This window comes from Astyanax mexicanus, chromosome 14, assembly GCF_023375975.1.
Source record: "Astyanax mexicanus isolate ESR-SI-001 chromosome 14, AstMex3_surface, whole genome shotgun sequence".
NCBI classification, from domain to species: Eukaryota; Metazoa; Chordata; class Actinopteri; order Characiformes; family Acestrorhamphidae; genus Astyanax; species Astyanax mexicanus.
The window spans coordinates 13,575,883-13,597,258 of record NC_064421.1 but is presented as its reverse complement, the minus strand read 5'-3'; the positions used below and the strand labels follow the sequence as shown (position 1 = coordinate 13,597,258).

General features: G+C 37.0%; 2 protein-coding genes across 4 annotated transcripts; both read right to left on the bottom strand.

Annotated features, from left to right (window-relative positions):
* Positions 1-972: 972 nt before the first annotated feature.
* Positions 973-15,932, bottom strand: vash1 (vasohibin 1). Of its 2 annotated transcripts, XM_049463978.1 has the most exons (8): positions 13,936-15,932; positions 13,028-13,090; positions 10,859-10,947; positions 9,184-9,240; positions 8,352-8,426; positions 6,772-7,153; positions 4,253-4,362; positions 973-3,626 (listed from the first exon to the last, which is right to left on the bottom strand). In XM_049463978.1, the coding sequence occupies exons 1-8, from the start codon at positions 14,272-14,274 to the stop codon at positions 3,554-3,556; spliced, it is 1,188 nt and encodes a 395-aa protein (XP_049319935.1). In that variant the 5' UTR covers positions 14,275-15,932; the 3' UTR covers positions 973-3,553. The 2 variants fall into 2 exon arrangements, with proteins under 2 accessions (XP_049319935.1, XP_007257368.1); XM_007257306.4 differs by lacking the exon at positions 13,028-13,090 and having other exon boundaries at positions 13,936-15,931.
* A 2,358-nt stretch (positions 15,933-18,290) lies between these two features.
* fcf1 (FCF1 rRNA-processing protein) lies at positions 18,291-21,296 on the bottom strand. Of its 2 annotated transcripts, none has more exons than XM_007257309.4 (8): positions 21,161-21,296; positions 20,161-20,225; positions 19,920-19,991; positions 19,686-19,834; positions 19,508-19,580; positions 19,014-19,101; positions 18,822-18,916; positions 18,291-18,520 (listed from the first exon to the last, which is right to left on the bottom strand). In XM_007257309.4, the coding sequence occupies exons 2-8, from the start codon at positions 20,193-20,195 to the stop codon at positions 18,472-18,474; spliced, it is 561 nt and encodes a 186-aa protein (XP_007257371.1). In that variant the 5' UTR covers positions 20,196-20,225; positions 21,161-21,296; the 3' UTR covers positions 18,291-18,471. The 2 variants fall into 2 exon arrangements, with proteins under 2 accessions (XP_007257371.1, XP_007257370.1); XM_007257308.4 differs by having other exon boundaries at positions 21,181-21,286.
* Positions 21,297-21,376: the final 80 nt, after the last annotated feature.

The window sequence follows — 21,376 nt, the reverse complement described above, 5'->3', positions numbered from 1 at the left end:
CACATGTTCAAGAAGTGGGTCAGTAGGCTTTTAAAATAGGTCAACATTCCTCATGTTCATCATGCATACGGTTGTGGTATGTTCTGTGGTGGTAGTTTGCTGATGGATGTTTGAATTGTGGATACAGTTTAGTGCAAAAACTGACTCAATCAAAGGCTTCTTCTTAGAGTTGTGCAGTCTGGTAAAAATATTATATCAAAATATTTTAAGACATTAATTTCATGATTCATGAGATTTATCGCAGTGTTTTTGACATATAGACAAAATGCCTCAGAAGTGTCAGATTCCTAAAACCTGCTATATAAGTACTCTTTCACGCATAGTACAGTAATTTTTATTAGATTTTGCTGCACATCAACCAATTTAACAGCATTTTTTACGCTGTTTGTAATAAAATCTACAATTTGGTCAATGTCCCTAAGACACTAATGGAATCTTTATTATGCTAAATGTATAAAAAATATATTGCCCAGTTCTACTATTAGATTGAATATATTGAACATATTCACATAGGTTCTATTTTTGGCAACTAAACCATCTTTCAACACAGAAATACAAATCAGGTATTGGGCCTTTATTCACAAACTTATCCTCTTCTGTACTTTTAAAATAATAATTAATTTCTAATTTTCCAATTACCCAAACTCCCCCTATCACTAGTAATAACCCCCAACACCAACACTAGGAGGGTAAAGACTAGCAGATCTTGCTCTGATACATCCATTCATTTGGCATCCACTATCAGATCTTGCCTGATCTTTAGTAATTCACATCACCATGCAATGTGCACACTGGACATTATTTAACCTCACAAGAAAACACCTCACAACTTATAAAGGTGTGGGCATTTGCAAGACGTCCCATGTGGTAACACTACATGATTGTTTGCCATGTCAAACACTTGCTGTTTAAACCTGGTGAAGTGTCGGATCTGCTACAATAATTAAGTTTAAAAAACAATTATATTAACCCTTTACATTCCAGCAGTTCATCATTTATTTTGATCATAGTTCAAGTGTCAAAAGTGAAGCATCATATTCTGTGTCACAATTCTACTTTTCCTTATAGGAAAGCTAACATTACAGTGCTGTGGCATCATGGTATATCGCAACAGTTTCTTTGTTCTTAAAAAACGAAAACAATTATAGAAATTAATACCCAAAACAGAGCTGCTATTTCTCTCCATCAAACAGCACTGTGCTGCTTTTAAAAGTGTTTCTGATGTTTTGGTAAGAGAAGTACATTTCATCTTAGTGATTTCAGCAGCTCTATGTGGGCTACAATGCCTTGATCATGGGTTGATCACTCTTTCAGTGGTAAAGGCCTTCAGATAGTCTTCATATACACTTCTAGTGAAATAAATTGTTGCAGAAATAGTTGCACCAAGAAGGAAGTGTCGGATTGGAATACTATTCAGAGGAAAGATAAAAGTTACTAAAAATAGCATCCTACACATTTTCAATCATATAGGTCTGGCGATGTGGCTGACCATGACATGACTGAATGTGTGTCTTCAAGGCAACTCTTGAGATGGCAGCAGTATGTGGACAAACATCGTCCTGTTGGAATAGCGCACCAGAGTCTACATTCTGAAAAGGTCAGCCACTGGTTGTAGGACCTCATTAATGTAATATTGGGCTGTTAAAATGCCTCTAATGAAGACCAAAGGTAACTTGTCAGGATGTGTGATGCACAACTAACTGTTTATCTTGAATTTGTTGGTTTTCTCCACCAAGACAAAAGCAGAACTCCTCACTGGACCTCATTGTCTGCCATTCTGAGTCACTCCTAACAGTCTGACATCACTACCCACCAAGTTTCATTCCTGCCGGTTGATTCCTTTTAGGTGCAAATATTCTTTTGACAATGAGTTTACCAATAGTTTAAGGTCCAGTATTTCCATTCACACATCAACACTGTATTAAACCTCCGAAATCAGCTGATAATGTACAATAGGAGTACAAAACTTAGTAAGGTATTGTGAGTTATAGGTGAAGCTACTACATTTTATAGGAAGTGCAAGAAGATGGTGATAATACAAAAGAGTAACAAATAAAAATTAACATTTCTGCCATTTGAATTGTACTGCCTAAAGCTGAATAAGGGATTATCAAAACAATATTTTGATAAGTCAAAAACAAGTTTTGCACAAACTACTCCAGTCCCACTGCATATTTACACTTTAAAAAAAGTAGAACATCTACGACTTAACAAATCTGGCCTTTCTAATAAGTCCTTCTAACCAGTCTATCGACTCCTACCTTCTATATACAGTATAGAATTTGAAAATGGGGAGATGTCAATGGCATTTAATATGCTTTACAAAATAATACAAAAAAAACTTTAGGTTTAAGCTTAAAATAATTTAACCCTGCCTTTAAAATATTTATATATAAAAAACAAGCCTATTCAAGTGTTACTGCTCAGATGTTATAGTTAGGTAAGGCCAAAAAATTGGAACAGTATGGAAAATTCAAATAACAAAAACAGTGTTCTGTACAATTACTTTGGCCGAAGATGTTTTATTTGTCACAGTCCCTGTACCCTCGTCTTGCGCAGCTATGAATTTTCATTTTTAATGTGTGCAGCATATGGTTTTGCCTTGTCTTGTTTTAAAAAAATGGTGGACATTTCTGCTTTTGTATTGAAAGCAGCATATGCTGGTCTAAGATCTCGATGTACTTTTTTGTATTGATGCCTCAGAGCCCAGAGAAGTTGACGCCACTTCTGGACATGGTTATCATAAAGCAAGAAATTAAGTGCCATTTGTGATGAAGTAAGAAACGCTGCAGTTTTTTTTTTACTGTGTGGGTATACATATATTTTACATACTGTTCCAACTTTTTCTGATTTGTTGTTGTAAATTTAAGATATGTGAACGAGCTGGTCATGGAACCTGCAACCTGCCATCGCCTCTTCTACACATTCTGAATCCTGTATATTTGGTCTACAGAAGTAACATTATCAGGTCCTGTTTTAGATCATTGGTGTAGGCTGTTGTTGTGGAGCAGAATGTGGATGTTTGACCTGGATGAGCTGAAAGGTGTGGCAGTCGTGGAGAAAACAAACTCAGAGAATTACTGTACGCAAACAGATGGGTGGCTTTTGATGGTGAGGTGTAGAAAAGGCACCCGTTTGTAACTGGATCCTAAGCCAGTCTCAACATAAGCCGTGTTAGCAGTCAGCTGACTTAGCTGACAATAGCACACACACACACACACATTGTAATATTTACACATTTAAGACCGTGTGTAGCTCGGTGCGCACAGTTTCGAGCCGAGCTGAGTGTCTATAAAGGTGGTGGCTTGAAATGAGGCTGTTCAGTTGATTGGTTCGTTAAAGGTGACATCGTTGTGCTGTCATATTGGCACGTGTTTACATCACTTTTTTTTTCAGTGCATGAACTTCTGAAACTGGATGTGGTTCCGTGTCTTAAACACCACCTTAAAGTGTGTTCTTCAGGCGTCTTTAAAAGTCACTTTGTCTACCCACAATGGTTTGGCTCCAGGACTGTCTGTTGTGAGTGGTGTGGTTAGGAAGCCACAGAGCCAGCTCACACTCTAATCTGGTATCCATTCAGATCTGCAGGAGGTTTGGGCTCCAGAACCTTCTTATCACCCGATAGCCTGCAAAGATAAACACCTATGTATTACCGAATGTCATTTTTTCCACATAGACACAGCAGTAACATAACCCCTCCCATATAGATCAAATTAAATTGACTTGTATTGTGCTTTTTACAACTGATGTTGTCAAAAAAGCAGCTTTACAGAAACATGATCACAGGACAAAGAATCAGACAAAACATTAAACATAAAAAATACAGAATACAGAACCAAAAGTGAGCGCGGAGGCAAGGAAAAACTCCCTCAGAGCTGGAGGAGGAGGAAGAAACCTTGGGAGGACCAAGATTCACATTTAAAGGGGGGACCATCCTACCACTGGTCAAACGACTTTTAATTTAATTTTAAAAAAGTCTTTTATATATATCCACATAGGTCTTATATATTCAGGAGTATAGCAGTTAGACCATACCATATAGACCCTACCAGCACTGAGACTGTACACAACAGCCCATTGTCTGAGGTTACCCGGCTTGTTTTGACTTAGCTTTGTTGGTGTAGTGTAGTCTAGGCTGCCTGGAGCTGCCTGGAGATCTTAATCACTGTGTAGAGGTGCAGGTAGAAACAAACGCGATATAAACAGTGCCCGTTGTATTTAAAGTGAATGAAGTGACTGCTGAGTAAAGTACCTTCTCTCGCCGCGGCTGTTCCTGCGCATGGGGCTGCCTGGGTTACGGAGGGGAGATCCCATGATGCTTCTCCTGTCCTTGGTGGGAGAAGGGGGTGCAGGCTTGCCAATCTGCATAACAATGATTATGATACAATGATTTAAATGATATTAAATCAGCTTTATAGTCACATCACATTAACATTAACAGGTATAAAGTTGGTGTTAAAAGGGCATCTCTATCACAAAAGTGAATATACAAATAAAATACAGAATTTACACACACTACACGTACACTATTGCATAGTATTAAAATGCAAAGTTTTTATTTAATAAGTAAACTATAAAATATACAATCACAAAACTCTTTTTTTTAATGTAGACCAGAAGCTGTTTCGACTGGTCAATAATAACTGGGTTAGTTAATAACTGGCTGATCATGTTAGTATTATGATTAGCGCTGTCAATGTTAAAACATTAATGCCTGTGATTAACCTGGAACCTTTAACACTTTATTGTTTTTTAACGCAGATTAATCACTTAATTACGTCACCACAAGTAAGAAATTTGAGCATATCCTTCTATAATTCACTCATTTTACAGAACCTGGTGACATATTAGCCATTTTTAGCTGTTTTTTGCTCTCTCACTCTCTCTCACGTGCACATATTCACTTAACAATGTATTATGCATTATGATGTAATAAAAACAAAAATTATTTTAGGGTGGCAATCGTTATTAAATAACGAAAACTGGATTCTATAATGTAAATGGATGTCTGACAGGATATGCTTATTACTATAAGATGTGGCAGTAAGAGTATTTAAAATTTGTACATTTTTAAATAATCCCTGTTTGATAGAGAATGTTCTAATGTTCTGTTCACAGTTTTTTTATTATTTGAGTAATTGTGAAAGCTGTGCAAACTGGAGTGTTTAAAGTCCACCTTATTAACAAATCACAAGATTTCATGTTGCTAATTTAGGTTTTAAGTAACATCTGGCAAGCTCACTCCTTTTCGAAACGTAATCTTCTGAAAGGGTTTCATTCAGAAAACTGGAAAATAAGTTCTTAAGATCAGTAATCGAAGCAGTGAGGAAAATTAGGCCATACAAACATAATCATATTAACCCATTAGTACAGATCTTGTAACTACTGTATAAAATGAAATGGTCTGTGGGGGTGGTTAACATAGTGGTCTGTGGTTAACATAGTTAATGTTTTCATTATATTGATATTCAGTGGATTGTACTACGCTATTAGAGTGGGCATATTTATATAAACCTGAAACCTTTCTTACACACATTTCTTAATCACATGAAGCGCTGGAGGACTTCAGCACACAAGCTCAAGTGAACACAATCAGATAAAGGAAGCAGCTGAGGAATGGAGAGAGCAGTGGAATGTGCTGAAGGAGGTAACATGAGACGAGCTGACAGATAACGTCCTCCCTTCACTAATGGAATTGTGTCCATTCAGGGGAATTGCCCTTCTAATAAAATCAGCTAAAGGTTGACGGTTCAAGTCATGGGTGATGCAAAACAGTAAGAGGTAAGGTAATCAAATTAAGCACATCTGCGTGTGGAGTTTCTGTTTACTGCTTTCACACTAATGTCCTGAGAGGAATTATGGGAAGAGGAAAAAGTGAGTACTTGAAGGGATCCAGTAATTCATTTATTTATACATTTTAGACTGCTGATTTCTAGAAGTGGAAAATAAAAAGTCTACGCACACATCATTTACCACCATATATGGTAATATTAAGATGTTTACTTTATCATTTTTATATTTGCTTCATCCATTAGAAATAAATATGCTGTTTTATAACTTCTCATAGTTATTTCTTAAACAAAGGGTATTTAATAAAAGAGGTTAATCCTGCTTTGGTTGGTCTCTAAGTCTTTACTTGGTACCGTTCCAGAGAACACAGTTCGACTCTCCACAGCTCAATACTTGGGAAGCTTTTAGCACTATAGCCCACATCGGACATTAAGAGCCTATTTCTACTTAAAATTATGAGTTTCTTTGATTTTACCAAATTGAAAATCTCTGGAATATAATCAAGAGGAAGATGAATGATTAAAAGCCATCAAACCATGCTGAACTGCTTGAATTTTTTGCATCAGGAGTAAAGGCATAAAGTTATCCAAAAGCAGTGTGTAAGACTGGTGGAGGAGAACATGCAAAAGTGCATGAAAACTGTGATTAAAAACCAGGGTAATTCCACCAAATATGAAGTTCTGAAATCCTAAAACTTTATGAATATTAACTTGTTTTCTTTGCATTATTTGAGGTCTGAAAGCTCTGCATCTTTTTTTGATATTTCAGCTATTTCTCATTTTCTGCAAATAAATGCTGTAAATGACAACAAAACAACACCTTTTGGTTTCCTGAATAACCTTAATTTAAATACCTATTTTATATATACAATATGCAAGTCTAAATAACCTTAGGGTTAAAGAACCTTCATATTTTGTAAGGGTCTTTTTAATGAATATATAAGTGTTGAACCACACAGTCTGAATCCTTGTTGATCCTCACCTTCAGCCTCATGTCACGGGTGTGTCTCTCCAGCTCCTTCCTCAGCTCCTCCTTTGACAGTTTGTCCACATCCAGTACAGAGTGCTTCCATTCGATCTGCTCCACGCTGTGGGGATCATGTGACACATACTGGCCAATCTTGACCTTGCGCAGTGTGTGCCAGTAGCCCTGGTATGCAGTCTGATACTCCTGCAGCAGGTCAGCGAGTGTACGGAACTCCAGAGGCTTGTACATCAAGTCTTCACGCCGGCTGATGCCTAAGGCACCGAAACGGCCGCCGCTGTGGATCCCCAGCACGATGTGGCGGAAGTGACTCCCTGAGAACTGAGTTTTAAAGCTGATGGGGAAGCGCTCCACAGATGGCATGCTGTTGGTGAGGTAACTGGTGAATGAAAAGAATTAAGGAAGTGCAGTCATCTTTAATGCAGGGAAAATTATATTTTAATGATTAATGATATCAGTGGCAAGCGGCATGTTTAAAAAAGGTCCTTGTCGTCCTTATGCCTCCCTCAAAAACACAAACACATTATTTTCCCAAAATTTTTCCACAAAAAGGATATCTAATCATTACACATGGTGCATTATTAATATAGATATTCATGCAGAGTGTAAAACAGAGTACTGTAAAGTAAACTAAATACTGTATCTATACTGTACTGATCTCCTTCTGCCTATTTTGAGTTAACACTACATTTCCCAGAATCCTTAGCTATCTGACATCCCCAAATGCTTCACATGTTTCTGCCCAGCTAATTATGGACACTTTTCCAGATCCAAAGTTATCACGTTTTTCATTACTCTGTCTTGTTTAAACCTTTGTCTGTTTGTGGTCCTCTTTGCAAAGTATTGCCAACTCCGTGTTGCACACAAATAATACTGGCTATTTGCAATCCCCCAGTCTTTTTTTTTTTTTTTTTTTTTCCTTTTTTTCAAATTTTTCCCATTTTTCTCCCCAATTTACACGGCCAATTACCCAACCCACTCATTAGGACTCCTCCTATCACTTTTCGAGCTGCTGCTGATGCAGCATTGCCGAGCAGCCAGCGCGCTTGGAGGAAAGCACAGCGGCTCGGCTCCAGTACATCAGCTCACAGACGCCCTGTGCTGCGGACATCACCCTAGGAGTGATGTGGGGAGAGAGCGCCATCTACCCACCCAGAGGGAGCAGGGCCAATTTTTGCTCCCTCTGACGCCGGCAGCTTGATGGCAAAGCTGCATGAGCGGGGGTTCGAACCTGCGACCTCCTGCTCATAGTGGCAGCGCCTTAGACCGCTGGACCACTCGGCGCCATGCAATCCCCCAGTCTTGACACTTAAATTATTTGCCTCTTTATTTAATTACAGCTTTGTTGAAGCAGTGAGTTGAAGCAGTGTCTTATACATAAACTATCCTAAAGTTTCCCACTGATGTGTTTGATATTTTACAAGCCAAATCTCTGAAGTTCCACTATTAATAACTTTACAGCACAGTTAGGTAAATATTAATATCTGGTATTAGCTTTTAGGACAAAAATGGAGTACAAATCTTCCTACCAAACAAGTTGATTATTGATATGCAGTAAACATCACAATGAAGGATACATGCCAAGGATTACAGCCTCCAAACATTTGATTGGTAGAGATTCTCTGGTCATTTCCTTAGCTATGTCCATCAACCTGTGGGAAAGATACAGCTTTTTAGACATGCTTTTACATAACATCAGTTAAACTGAAAATACAACTCATATTGAACAACTATTAAAAGTGAAAACACGGCAAATACACTGCAAAATTAAAAAAAAACTGATACATGTTTTGCTCTTTTAACCACTTGTAATGTAATACCCAGCCCTGCACTAAGAAATATCATCATACAAACAATTGGAAATCTCTGTTGTGTTCAACCAGGCATAACTGCTATCCAGTTCACATTCCTGTCATCTTATGACACCATAGAAGTGGGCTTTCTGTGTTTAAACCTAAAACTCTTACTCTACAGATTACTGTATCACTGTTAGGAGTCTGTATGTTTACAGTGAAACAGAAGCACTGTCTTTGACTGGAATGCAGCTTTAAGGAGAGCACTGCATGGTTATGGATGTGGGTAGCTAATCACACACAGCTGGTGCAGTGTGGTGCAGAAATCCGATTTCCTTGGGTTGAGGTCATTGTCTGAGCTCCATCATCGCCTGATCAGTAAACACCCTCAGCTGCTTCCTGCATCTCCATCCCAGAGGCAGCAACAGGAAACAGTCTCTCGGCCAGATCGGAAATGATCATAGACTGAGCTCAGATAAATACAGTGTCCTGCAGCGAGTAAAGCCAAGTCACCAGCTAGCGTATCATTTGCAGCTTACAGATGAGAGCACTTAAACTCAGTCAAAAACACAAAAACAGCGATGATATATCTAATGTTAAAAGACAAGATACTTACGCTGTGAGAGGTCTGCTCTTCTTGATCTCAAAAAACTGTGTTCCAGTGTGATTGTACCTGAATAGTGCAGTTAAGGTGATAATAGTGTACAAGAACAACAACTAATAGCCACAAGCATCAGATATACAATGGAACAACACATAGTTTCCTAAATACTTCAGTGGCTAAGATGCAAAGTTTGTGATAATACATAAAATGCATCAATACAGAATCAGTAGTGTTCACAGCACTGATAGGAATCATTTCTTCATAGCTAAATGTAGCTACTTAGAACATATAGCTCTGGACAAAAATAAGAGATCACTTAAAAAAAGATAAGTTTCTTTGATTTTACCAAATTAAAAACCTCTGGAATACAATCAAGAGGAAGATGGATGATCACAAGCCATCAAACTAAGCTGAACTGCTTTGGTTTTTGCTTTGATTTAGTGGCATAAAGTTATCCAAAAGCAGTGTGTAAGACTGGTGGAGGAGAACATGCCAAGATGCATGAAAACTATGATAAAAACCAGGGTTATTCCACCAAATATTCCTAAAACTTTATGAATATGAACTTTTTTTCTTTGCATTTTTCTTTTTTTCTTTGCAGAGTTCTGAAAGCTCTGCATCTTTTTTGTTATTTCATCCAGTTCTCGTTTTCTGCAAATAAATGCTCTAAATGACAATATTTTTATTTGAGATTTGGGAGAAATATTGTCCGAAGTTCATAGAGTAAAACAACAATGATAATTTTACTTAAATATATACTTATAAATAGCAAAATCAGAGAACCTGATTCAGAAACAGTCTCTTTTGTTTTTCCAGAGCTGTATTCTGGTTTGCTTAACTTAACTATTTGGTTATTAAATAATTTCACATGTGTTCCTAGCTTTAATCTCTTAAATTTTAAAATTCACAATATATGAAATCATTAAAAAGAAAGAAAACATATTGAATGAGAAAAAAAGATGTGTCCAAACCTTTGACAGGTACCGTATGTACAGTATAAATAATTATTTGAAAGCAAAATAAACTTTTTTTAATTCTATTAAAATGCACCAAACCTACACAGCAATCTTGCGTTAAACATAACTCCATATTTACATGACACAAAAAAATGTTTTCAGATGTATTACTACTTTAAATATTTAGAAAAGTGTTCTTTATAAACACACTTGCACACAAGAATCTGCCATGAAGGCTGAGAGGGCAGTAAATCTTGGTCTCTTCCTTGGAATATAAACACATGCACTATACACAGTAATACACCGTTTATTACATCTGTCTCAGCCTTAGTAAATATTTCATAGATACAGTGACTGCTAGTGTCTGCATTATATCTCTCTGGCCTACTTTCCAAATAACATCCCTAACCTCGGTATCCACCAATAAATGATACATGATTTTAAAAATAAAAGCTGACTGTGGATGGCAATACCAAACACATCCATGTTTCCGTGCTGAGAACAGCTGATGTATCAGTAACAGAACAATCCAATAGCTGCTAGTTCAATATAATGTTGTGCATTAACGCAAAGTTGACTGCAGGCAGCAGTTAATAGTATAATTACAGACTCCTATAACCGAAGCATATTCTCAAACATTTTGCACAAAAGTCCTTGTAGTTACTGAATAATACGCCTCAGTATGCAATAAGCCTTGTTACAAATGTGGGTCAATTGTGGGTGAAGGATACTGCAAGTCCCTGATGTATTTCTGTATGGCTTCCAGGCGCTGGGGAATACTGGTGGTTGGTTGGTATGTAGGCACAGTTGGTATTGGAATCTGTGGGGTTAGAGGAAAGCATGCAATCAATGCAGTTCTCAGACAAATCACATTAACTGTAGCCAGAGAACATCTCCTTGTTCGGAATGACAGCAGCTCCTCTCATTGGGGCAGAATCCATGGTCAGAATCTTAATTGCTCTCTGGCCAATCTTGTGAAAGGATCAAGTAAATTCAAATCTCTAAATGGAGACATTCAGCAGAAGCACAGAGCCACCATTGAGAAGGAAGTGAATCTGCCGAAATGTTAGATTTACAACATGCATTACCTTCTGCCCCTTTTTAAGAGTTTTAAATGGGAAGCTAGCACATACACTTACATGCCAAAAGTCATGCAATAGGAACTAGTATAGGGTTTCACATGACTTTTGCCATAGAAGTAGGAAGCTTTAAAATATATAATATTTAGAAAATAATCGTTTTTTTTATATGGAACTAAACTCTCATGGGTGGGAGATCACCAAGACCAGGGTTGGACAACCCATAGTCAAGAATATAAAATATAAAAAGAATATATAAGGTGAATATGTGAGAATATACATTATATTGCCAAAAGTATCCACTCGCCTGCACTGTTATGGGGTTGTTAGGCTTAGATGGAGCTGCTCGGCCATAGAAACCCATTCCATGAAGCTCTCTACACTCTACTGTTCTTTAGCTAAACTAAAGGTCACATTAAATTTGGATGTCTCTAGTGATTGACTACAGAAAGTTGGAGACCTCTTCTCACTAAGCTCCTCAGCCTCTGCTGACACTGCTCTGTTATTTTACACTGCTTCCAGTTGCTTCCACTTTGTTATAGTACCACTGACAGTTGGCTGTGGAATATTTATTAGTGACAAACTTTCACGACTGGACTTGTTGCACAGGAAGCATCCTATCACAGTCCACACTGGAGTTCACTGAGCTCTTGAGAGCGACCCATTGTTTCACTTTCGCATTCTTTCATGTTTGTAGAAGCAGTCTGCATGTCTAGGTGCTTGCTTTAATACACCTGTGGCCTTGGAAGTGATTGGAACCTGAGTTTAATTATTTGAATCAGTGAGCAAATACTTTGGCAATATTGTGTATATGATGAATATGTAAGAATGTAATCAGAATTGTAAGTGAAAAATATATCCTATTTAAGAATATATACAAGATATATGTGAGAATCTAATACTTCAACATAAAACACTGGTAGATTATTGTCAAATGAGTTGTGGTGAACTTTGTGGAGTCTTAAGCTAACTGTTTTTTTGGAAATGTTTGAAATAGTGTAAAATTATCTGAACGTTTAACTGTAATGCTGCCAACTTGGGTGTCGTGTCATTCCTGGCTCCGGCATCCAACTTCCAAGGTAACTCAAATGGAGCACAACAGTGTGTCTTGCTACATGATGAAGGTCCTTCTGATTACATGTTTGCAGAGAGAATATTTAGGAATTTGTCTGATACATCATCAGTAGAGATTAGCAAGGCTGTTCCACAAGCAGCCATGCAAGCTTAAGTCATGACACCACCTCCACCATGCTTGCATATTGGTTCTTTTGTATGTTCTGGATCATGGTGACCTTTCTATCATTTGAATAGAATGTATTCTAGGTCTCATCAGTCCACAAAACATTTCAGAACATTTTTGGCTTAATTACTGACTAAAATCTGTCATTTGCAACTGTTTTGAACATGTGGTCTTAGTATAAGCCCTAGGTTTCACCTGTAAAGTCATGTGCTGATAAAAATGATAAACCAACATCAAAGCCTTATTTGTCTTTACATACTTCTTGGATTGTGGTAGTCATCTGCCCTACCCTACGGAGGTTTTTGGTGATGTCACTCACTGTTGCTTCAGGCGTTTCCTTTGTCGCTATCAAAGAAAGGTTTGTGTCACTGACTACTTCTGGTGAGAGGATGAGTCAAAAGTCATAAAGCATTCTTTTATTCTTTGAGGGATTCTTTGATCTCTTAACCCAAATGCCTTTGATCTCGAAACAAAGGAACTGGCCCCCTGGTTTTGAAGGTATATACAGAAGTTTCTTTTGTTCAGAACTTCGAAGATGTGTATGTGATAGGCATGATGTCATACTCTTGCTCTATACATACCCAGCAGGATGTATCAAAGAACAGCCATAATGCAAAGTCAGCAAGGCAGAAGGTCCTCATCTCCTGTTACATTTACATGATGTATTGTGTGTTACAGGGCAGCACATTACCTAAAGTGTTTTAGTGTATAATGTTCTCTAGTTGAAAGGACTGTTATGCTCTAGAGGAGGAAAGTAATGTGTACAAGCCTGTCTGAATGACATATGAGATTACCATTAATGCAATTCGTGCCTAATGTAAATGATGCTTCTAATATCTAAAATAATAAAAAGACACTAACCCAGAAAGACGGCATGATGTTTGATATGAAGCTATGTGCACACAAGGCATACTATCTAGAGTCAGTCTACATTCAGAAGTTCACTAAAAACCAGGGTTGAACACTGTATAAGACACTGTTGGACACTCCATGAGAATATAAAAAAACAATATATTAGAAAATATTTCATTAAAAAATAAATACATATATAAAAAGTTTAATACACATTATTTACAGCATCTGCTATTGAATGCCAGTCATTACACAAACTGGCACATATTTTTAATTTCACATATAATTTTCAGTAGTTTGTAGATACAGACACCTGTTGTGGGTGTTCTTGGCAGTAATATTGTTCATACTGATGTGAGAATTGTATCATATTGGCTATAATTAAATCAATTTTGGCCATATTAGTAGTTCCCACACATACTGTATATAGCGTTGATCAATGCAGTGTTCTTTAGCTTACATGGAACATGGCAAAAGTAATGTGACATGATATTAATCTAATGTTCCATAACATTTGGCATCTCAATGTATGAGAAATACACATATAATATATTTAAAATATATTAAATAATATTAAGAGAAAAAGTAAAACTATATAGAGAATATTTAAGAAGGTGCAGCATATGGAGAGGAGTACCTTGGGCAGGTCAGTGACTCCTCGAATCCTCTTCCCCACCACCTCTCCATCTGGGTGAATCCGGGCGACATGCCTCCACATCTGCTCCCATGTCTCCTCGTTGACCGGCAGCCCTCCCCGGTTTATGATGAAGGGAATCCCTCCATCCCGCAAATCCTCCTCTCCCTCATCCTCTTGCTCCTCATCTCTCTCCTCAACCCCCTCCAGACTGAGCGCTGTCCGTAGCATGGAGAGCCCAGCTCCTTTCGGCTGACTTAAACACATGCCAAAGCCTGACTTGTCCATCAGTCTCTGAGGAGACTTGCAGTGATGGACGCTCCCACAGCAGATTACTGGCATTTGTGGCTCAGAATACAGTACAGAGAGCAGGGAAACTGGGACATTAGCTAGATAACCTACTCAGACCCACCACCAGTCCGCTCTGCTGGCTAACATATATGGCCCCACATGTCTGTGAAGAGTATGGATTAGAGTTTAAAACACATCCAGCAAGGTCTGTCACAATAATTACGTTAACGATATATCGGACAATCTATGAACATGACCTCAAGAATTTTTGGTTGACTTTGAGATTGTTCATTATGTTTTTTACTTAGCAAAGAGAGTTCACAGTTAATGTGAATGAGCCAGTTTATGTTTTGTTTATTTAATTGATTCTAAATCCTTAATAATTCAAAGTTAATTGCTCTTTAAAAGAGTGTAATTGCATTGTTATGCTATTACATTTGTATTGTATCAGTGATTGCAATTATCTCGCAGACAATATATCGTCCAATAAAAACCGAATTCTGACTGATCTAGTAATTACAGTAATATTTAGGTTATATTATCACTGTGTCTGTGATATTTAAATTGTCTTAAAATGTATATTTCTGAAACAATATATTGTCCAATGGTAACTGTATCCAATAGTTATCCTGTCAGTCCTACTATTTGCATTATTATGAAAACTATTATATTTTCATTGTATCAGTGGCATTTAATAAAAAACAATAGTATTGTTAATCCCAATTGTTTCAGACCTAGTAAGCGCATAATTATTCTAGCTAGCTATTATATTATCACTTAGAGTCAATGGCATTTAAATGGTCGGTCGTAAAATGCCAAAAATATCATTAATCACAATTATTTCTGGAACAATATATTGTCCAACAGAAACTATTACCCGGTCAGTCCTACCAACTGCATTATTATGCAAGCTATTACATTATAATTATATCAGTGACATTTAAATGGTTATAAAATGACAATGGTATTGTTAATACCAATTATTTCTCAACAAAGTTCAGCAGACAGGCCTACATTCAGCACTGTTAGATGTTCAACTGATCTGATGGTCCATATATGTGACTGTAGCTGGTTGGCTACAGTAAGCAACTTGGCAAAGTGAGGTCCACTGAGACCAAAATCAGGAAAAACAAGACTGTAACCAAGCTAAGAAGATATACCATTAGAATTTACTCCACCAGCTTAAAAACCTAAAACAAAACTGGCACGTTTGCTTTAAAACAGAGCATCTGTTCAGTTAGTTCAGCTCACCACTATAATAAAAAGCTCCACATGAGCCAGAAACCGCTGCCTGCTGTGTTCAGTCCATCTGTCAGTCTGTCTGAACCAGACCAGCTGTCTCTTATGAGCACCAGAGATCAGCCCAAATCAGGGATACTCACACAACAACACGGAGAAGAAGGGAGGCGTGTAAATTCAGACGGAAAACCGGACAATAAGCCCCACTCCGCAGACGACCGGTACCGGCGGCGGTACATTCCAGAGGTCGCTGAGTTCAGGTTTAAACCCCCACTAAATAAACGTAAATAACCCGCTCTCGGGTTTCTCTTCCCGGTCAGTTATACAGTAGGATCCAGCGTTTCTCCAACCCGCTCTGCTGATCCTGAATGTCAGCTTATCGTCCCTCTTTGAGGCAGACAGCCGCCGGAGCTGATCCGAGTCCAGCTACATTCAACACCGCCTTCAGACACTCCCATACCCCGCTGCACCGCGCCTGCGCACACTGACCGGATTACAGAGCTGCTGTGATTGGGGGAGCCTCATCATCATCCTCATCATCTGGTAACTGTTACTGTATATACAGCTCTGGAAACATTATTAGACAACTTCATTTTCTGAATCAGTATTTATCGGTATATGTTTGTGTAAAATTAACATTATTGTTTTATTCTATAAATTACGGACAACATTTCTTCCAAATTCCAATTAAAAATATTGTCATTTAGAGCATTTATTCGCAGACAATGAGAAATGGTTAAACAAGTTTTAGGAGTTTAGAAATCAATATTTGGAGGAATAACCCTGGTTTTTAATCATAGTTTTCATGCATCTTTGCATGTTCTCCTCCACCAGTCTTGCACACTGCTTTTTGATAACTTTATGATGGCTTGTGGTCATCCATCTTCCTCTTCATTATATTTTATAAAATAACAGTTGGTACTTTTGGCAGTATTGGGTAGTGTGTCAAGTCCTGCTGGAAAATGAAATCTGAATCCACATAAAAGTGACTGACTCTGGACTTGATATAACACAGTGGACCAACACCAGCAGATGACATGGCTCTCCAAACCATCACTGATTGTGAAGAGTTAATTACTTGAATTTCTTGCCCTCTTAATGTGTTTCAGAGCAACAGTTGTGTTGTGAGTTCATATTATCCATATTATGGCATTAATATTATCCATATTAACTACTCAACTATGTAAAGAAAAAATACTTTGAAAAATGAAGATTAGCCAATCTGAAAAAATGAAGAACTTTGAAAGTCTCCTTAAGTGCAGTCAAAAACAACTAGAAAACTGTGAACATTTACAAAAAGCCAATTTCTTCGGTTCTTGGCTTGTGATGCATTCACACACATTAAGCATAGGTACTCGATAATTTTATTTGGAATAAGCAAACATTTTAGAATATAGATGAAATCCTCTGAACAGAAGAACAATCATTTATTGAACTGCATGTAATTTACAAAAATGTAACCACTGAAACCTCTGAAGCTGTCCTCTAAAAAGTTTAACCACTTCTGGGCATAACTTATTCCTCTCTGACAACATAGGCATTAGATGGAGAGATGTGCCTTTGTAATATTAGGAGGCTGTAGAACCCATAAACTCTGCTCTTAATTAATCACCTCAGAGTGTATAATGGCATAGAGGTCACAGAGGTCCTTCCCTCTCCAGCTTCTTGAGCACATCTTTAAATAAGGACAAGATATTGTTACAGAAGACGAATAAACTGCTTGTATGTTATCTTGTCTGTTACCTTCTGGTTCTCTCCTGTCATGATCATATTGCAGTTAGCCACACTCTGATCATCTCTGTTCCCTTTTCTGAGTTAACTTTAACAGCTAGCTGCCCAACTGTCCGGCCTATAACTATTAAATAATGAAATATGACTTCCGAGGAGTTCAGTTCTGCAGCGGGCAGGTAATTGCAAGCTGAGTGGCACCCACCTGGTCACCAAGAGGCGCAGGATTTAATGAAACTCAGCAACACAAAAGGCACAAAACTCCCTCAGGGACTCTCTCCTGTTGGAATAGGTGCAAAAGAAACTGTACACCAACGGCAATATACTGTCACAAACACTGAGAGCTGATCCAGGGCATGCTAATACTGTTGAGAACAATACATGCAAGGTAGTTAGTTGCCTTGGAGTAGGTTGTTGATGGTCTTTACTTTCAATTTTGTGAAAACAGCATAACTGACATTTGTATTGTCTGCACTAAATAAAGTAGACACGTGAACCAAATTCTGACCTAGGTTTTCACAATAATACTTTGTGACTCATCATGATTAATCTACCAACTCAACAGTATCAAGCCTTTGTTCACACTGCAAAAAACTACAAAAACATCACCAGGCCCTGTAAAAATAAATGATTATGGGTGCAAGCTTGGTAAAATTATTCATTTGTGTTAAAAAAAAATTCTAGCTTAAAAAAATCCAGTGTACATTAAAGCGTTAATGTTGACAGTATTAATTTATATAAAGTATATGAACTAGTTGTTTGGACTAGGAAAATGTGTGTAAATAGTGTTGGATGTGGACACTAGATTTCATGCTATAAACCAATAGCAATGTTGGATGTGGACACATGAAATTTAGTAAGTTATTAAATTATTAGTAAAAGACTGTCAGAATCTGATCAGTTTTGAAAAATAAAGCATTTTGGATATTTATTTTATTAGAACTTACTTTCTGATCTACTGCTTTCTCTGTAAATAAACATTTGATTAAGACCCTCTAAGTAAGAAAAACAGAATAAGACTCCACACACCTGATGATTTCAGTTATGGAGTTACACCCAATTGTTACATAATTTTCACAAAAACAAACAAAGAAATTAAATAACAGATCAGTCGTTACATTTATTTTCCTTTAAACAAATACATTTTGTTTAAAATAATTAAACAAAATAAGAAAAAAATAAACCTGCAGGAAAATGTGCAAAAAATGTTGACAGGTTTGTGGTCTGATATACAATTCTCCGATTTATTTTAAGAATCAAGAGGATGACATCTTTAATATATTACAGCCTTGGTGCACCATAATCATCTGGCATTCGTTCAATGTTATACCTGTTAAACAAAAAAGAGGTTACAATATAATTAGCTCCAATTATGTGGTAGTATAAACACAAAATATAAGACAATATTACTGCTCTGTACTAATATTATAATCATTACCTAGAATGCAGCAGGCGCCATCTACTGGCAAATATGACTAGTTATACATAATTAATAATAGCCTTTGTGAATTAATCATACATAAATTAATCTACAAAAAAGAGAGGATGTTATAAACATTTTTACTTTTATATGAAGTCCAACCTTGTATGTGCATGCATCATTTGTTTCCAGGTTTCTAATGTTTATTTACCTGTGATTCGAGATGTACATGATTGGGACTCCTGGAATTTTCCGAATCCTCCTCTTCAGGTCTCTGTCCACTGTGGCCACAATGTAACACTTGTGCTACAGCAGGGAGAATAAGACAGCATATCAAATTGCAATTAATGTAATGCCTTTGTAAATGAATCTACTCAGTGAACAGATGGCAATGCTGTATTACCTGGGTTACCCTTTGGACTAAACAGTCATCAGCATATGTTCCCTTGTGTGAGCATGGCAAGCGATCAAAGCGAGGATCCTTGGCTATTCTACAAAGGAAAAAGTCAAAGGATCATAATCATGTTTAAAAAAAAACATGCCTTTAGATGGCTGAATAGTATCTGGACATCCACCCTCACTTCTGAAAATGTATTAAAATTTAGATACACATGTTGGTGTGTCAATAAGCAATGAGTTTAATACATGAACTTTGTACAAAATATTAACATTAATGCTGCAAGACTGCATTTTTTAATATCAACACAATATTAAATATATATTTTAGAAATGATATGAATTTGTGTTCTATATTATGCAAGGCTAATAAACTTGTAATTATATAACAGATTTAAATTTGAACTTATTTCATTTTGAGAATATAAAACGATATACACAACAAATGTATAACTCCAATGTAACATAAGTACACTGGAATTAGTAAATGCAGACTTTTACCTCAAGGCCACTCTGTATTTCATCCCTAATTTTTCAAGCTCAGCCATGACACAGTCTGTGATGCAGGGAATACCTGAATAGAACAAAAACAAAAAAACAAATTTATTTAAATTAATCCAGTTTAATTTTACATCACAATTATATGTTTTGGGCACACACACAGAATACAGTGACTCACATTTAGCATAAAGACAGTCCATCATCGACTGCACTACATCCAGTTTGGCCTTTATGGAGAAGTTGATGAAGTTTGTGTCCACAAGGATATGGTAGGGAGGACCAAGTTGAGTGTTGTACTGGAAGAACATACATGATGGATATTTTGGCCTAGGTAGGATAAAGAAGGTGTTATTAAACATTATAGAGTCAATATTATTAATTACTTTAATGATGCTCAAACACACACTCTTACACTTCTTGTATTTGGATGGCTGAGGGATCTGCTTTCTTCTTTTTCTGGGTTTTTTCTCTATCCTTCTCCTTTCTTGGTAAAAAAAAATAAATAAATAAATAAATAAATACATAAAAACATTGGAATGAGCACAATAAGCTTATTAAGCTAACTCCATTCTCGTTCATGTGAAGTCAGAACCTACTTTTACAGTGTCATTTTTCATACAATTTTCAAAAAATATATAGCTTTAAATACTTACAATCTTTGATCCTTTAAGCTTATCATTCTTTTCATTGCTGCATATTTCTGCTTCTTCTGCTTCCCCTATTAATCAATGGCACATATTTGTACAATGAGTATTACAGCGGAGCATCACAATGATTTTGAAGCAGGTTTAAAATGATTCATTGTTGCTTTTTACTTTTAAAAAAGCTCATTAAAACTGAGGTAATCCAAACAACGAATGGAACAAATAAGGAGCCATGTAGTGAACTTAAATGTGAAAAACCAAAAACATTTAGAAGCATTTAGGTGGGCTCTTATCTGGGTGGTAACTCTGATGAACTTATCCTGTGCAACAGAGGTAACTCTTGCTCTTCTGTTCCTTGGACAGTTTTGATGAAAGACAGTTTCATTGCAAAAATGTTTGACGGGCTTTGCGTCTCCACTTGAGGATCCTTTTTTAGTTCTTGGATCTTTTTAGTTATTTTTTAGTTCACTTAGTTGAGTAGTTCTAGTCATAACATGCATTAGAATGTTACTCAAATAGATATATGCTTAATTTCATTGAACACCTTTTGTGTTTTGTGCAGTGACAATAAAGGATTCCTTTATTACAATAAAGATTCCTTTATTTTATGATAAATTCATCTGTCACTATCCATATTTGCCTTGTGAATTTAATGCCTAAGGTCTTCTCCAATGCATCCCCACTATAAACACAGCAACATTTTTTTTTTACTTTTTAAGTGTACAAAACAGTAACAGAACTGCTTTACAAGTTGGTACAAGCTGTACAACACGACAGCTGGCACTTTAGCTCGAGTAACAATGTTATAAATCAGATAACAACGTTAAACCCTATTACAACAACAGCTAACCTAGCTAGTTAGCCAGTTAGCAAACACAGCTAACCGTGAGAACGTCGTGCGTTTTCTGTAGAAAACTGTAATCCGGAATTAAACAACCAGCCCGCCATATATAAGCTGAGGTATTCAACTGCGTATTCCACTGCAAAATATACATGTTTATATACAAACCTTTCATAAATCCAGCTTACCATGGTTAGGTAGTGTGTGTGTCCAGATACAGCGTCGCCTAATCGAGCCCTCGTGGATGCAGGGAAGTAATGCCACAGAGTCTGTATACAGGAGAACACACACTCTAACACGTGTTCCGGGTCTATTACTTTAGAAAGCGCACCCGAGTGAGTCCAAAATGAATGGGTTCATATGGAGCAAAAATAATAGTTTATA

Bases quoted from the DNA above. Each gene is read 5' to 3' on its own strand.
- vash1 (XM_049463978.1), bottom strand. From the start codon at position 14,274: ATGCCAGTAATCTGCTGTGGGAGCGTCCATCACTGCAAGTCTCCTCAG. The intron at 13,091-13,935 runs GTACTCCTCTCC...TAAATGTAACAG, and splicing joins GAGTCACTGACCTGCCCAAG to GAGATGAGGACCTTCTGCCT. The intron at 3,627-4,252 runs GTACTTTACTCA...TTATCTTTGCAG, and splicing joins AACAGCCGCGGCGAGAGAAG to GCTATCGGGTGATAAGAAGG.
- fcf1 (XM_007257308.4), bottom strand. The intron at 19,992-20,160 runs GTAAGTATTTAA...TTTTTTACCAAG, and splicing joins AGCTTAAAGGATCAAAGATT to AAAGGAGAAGGATAGAGAAA. The intron at 18,917-19,013 runs GTAATACAGCAT...TCCCTGCTGTAG, and splicing joins TAGTCCAAAGGGTAACCCAG to CACAAGTGTTACATTGTGGC.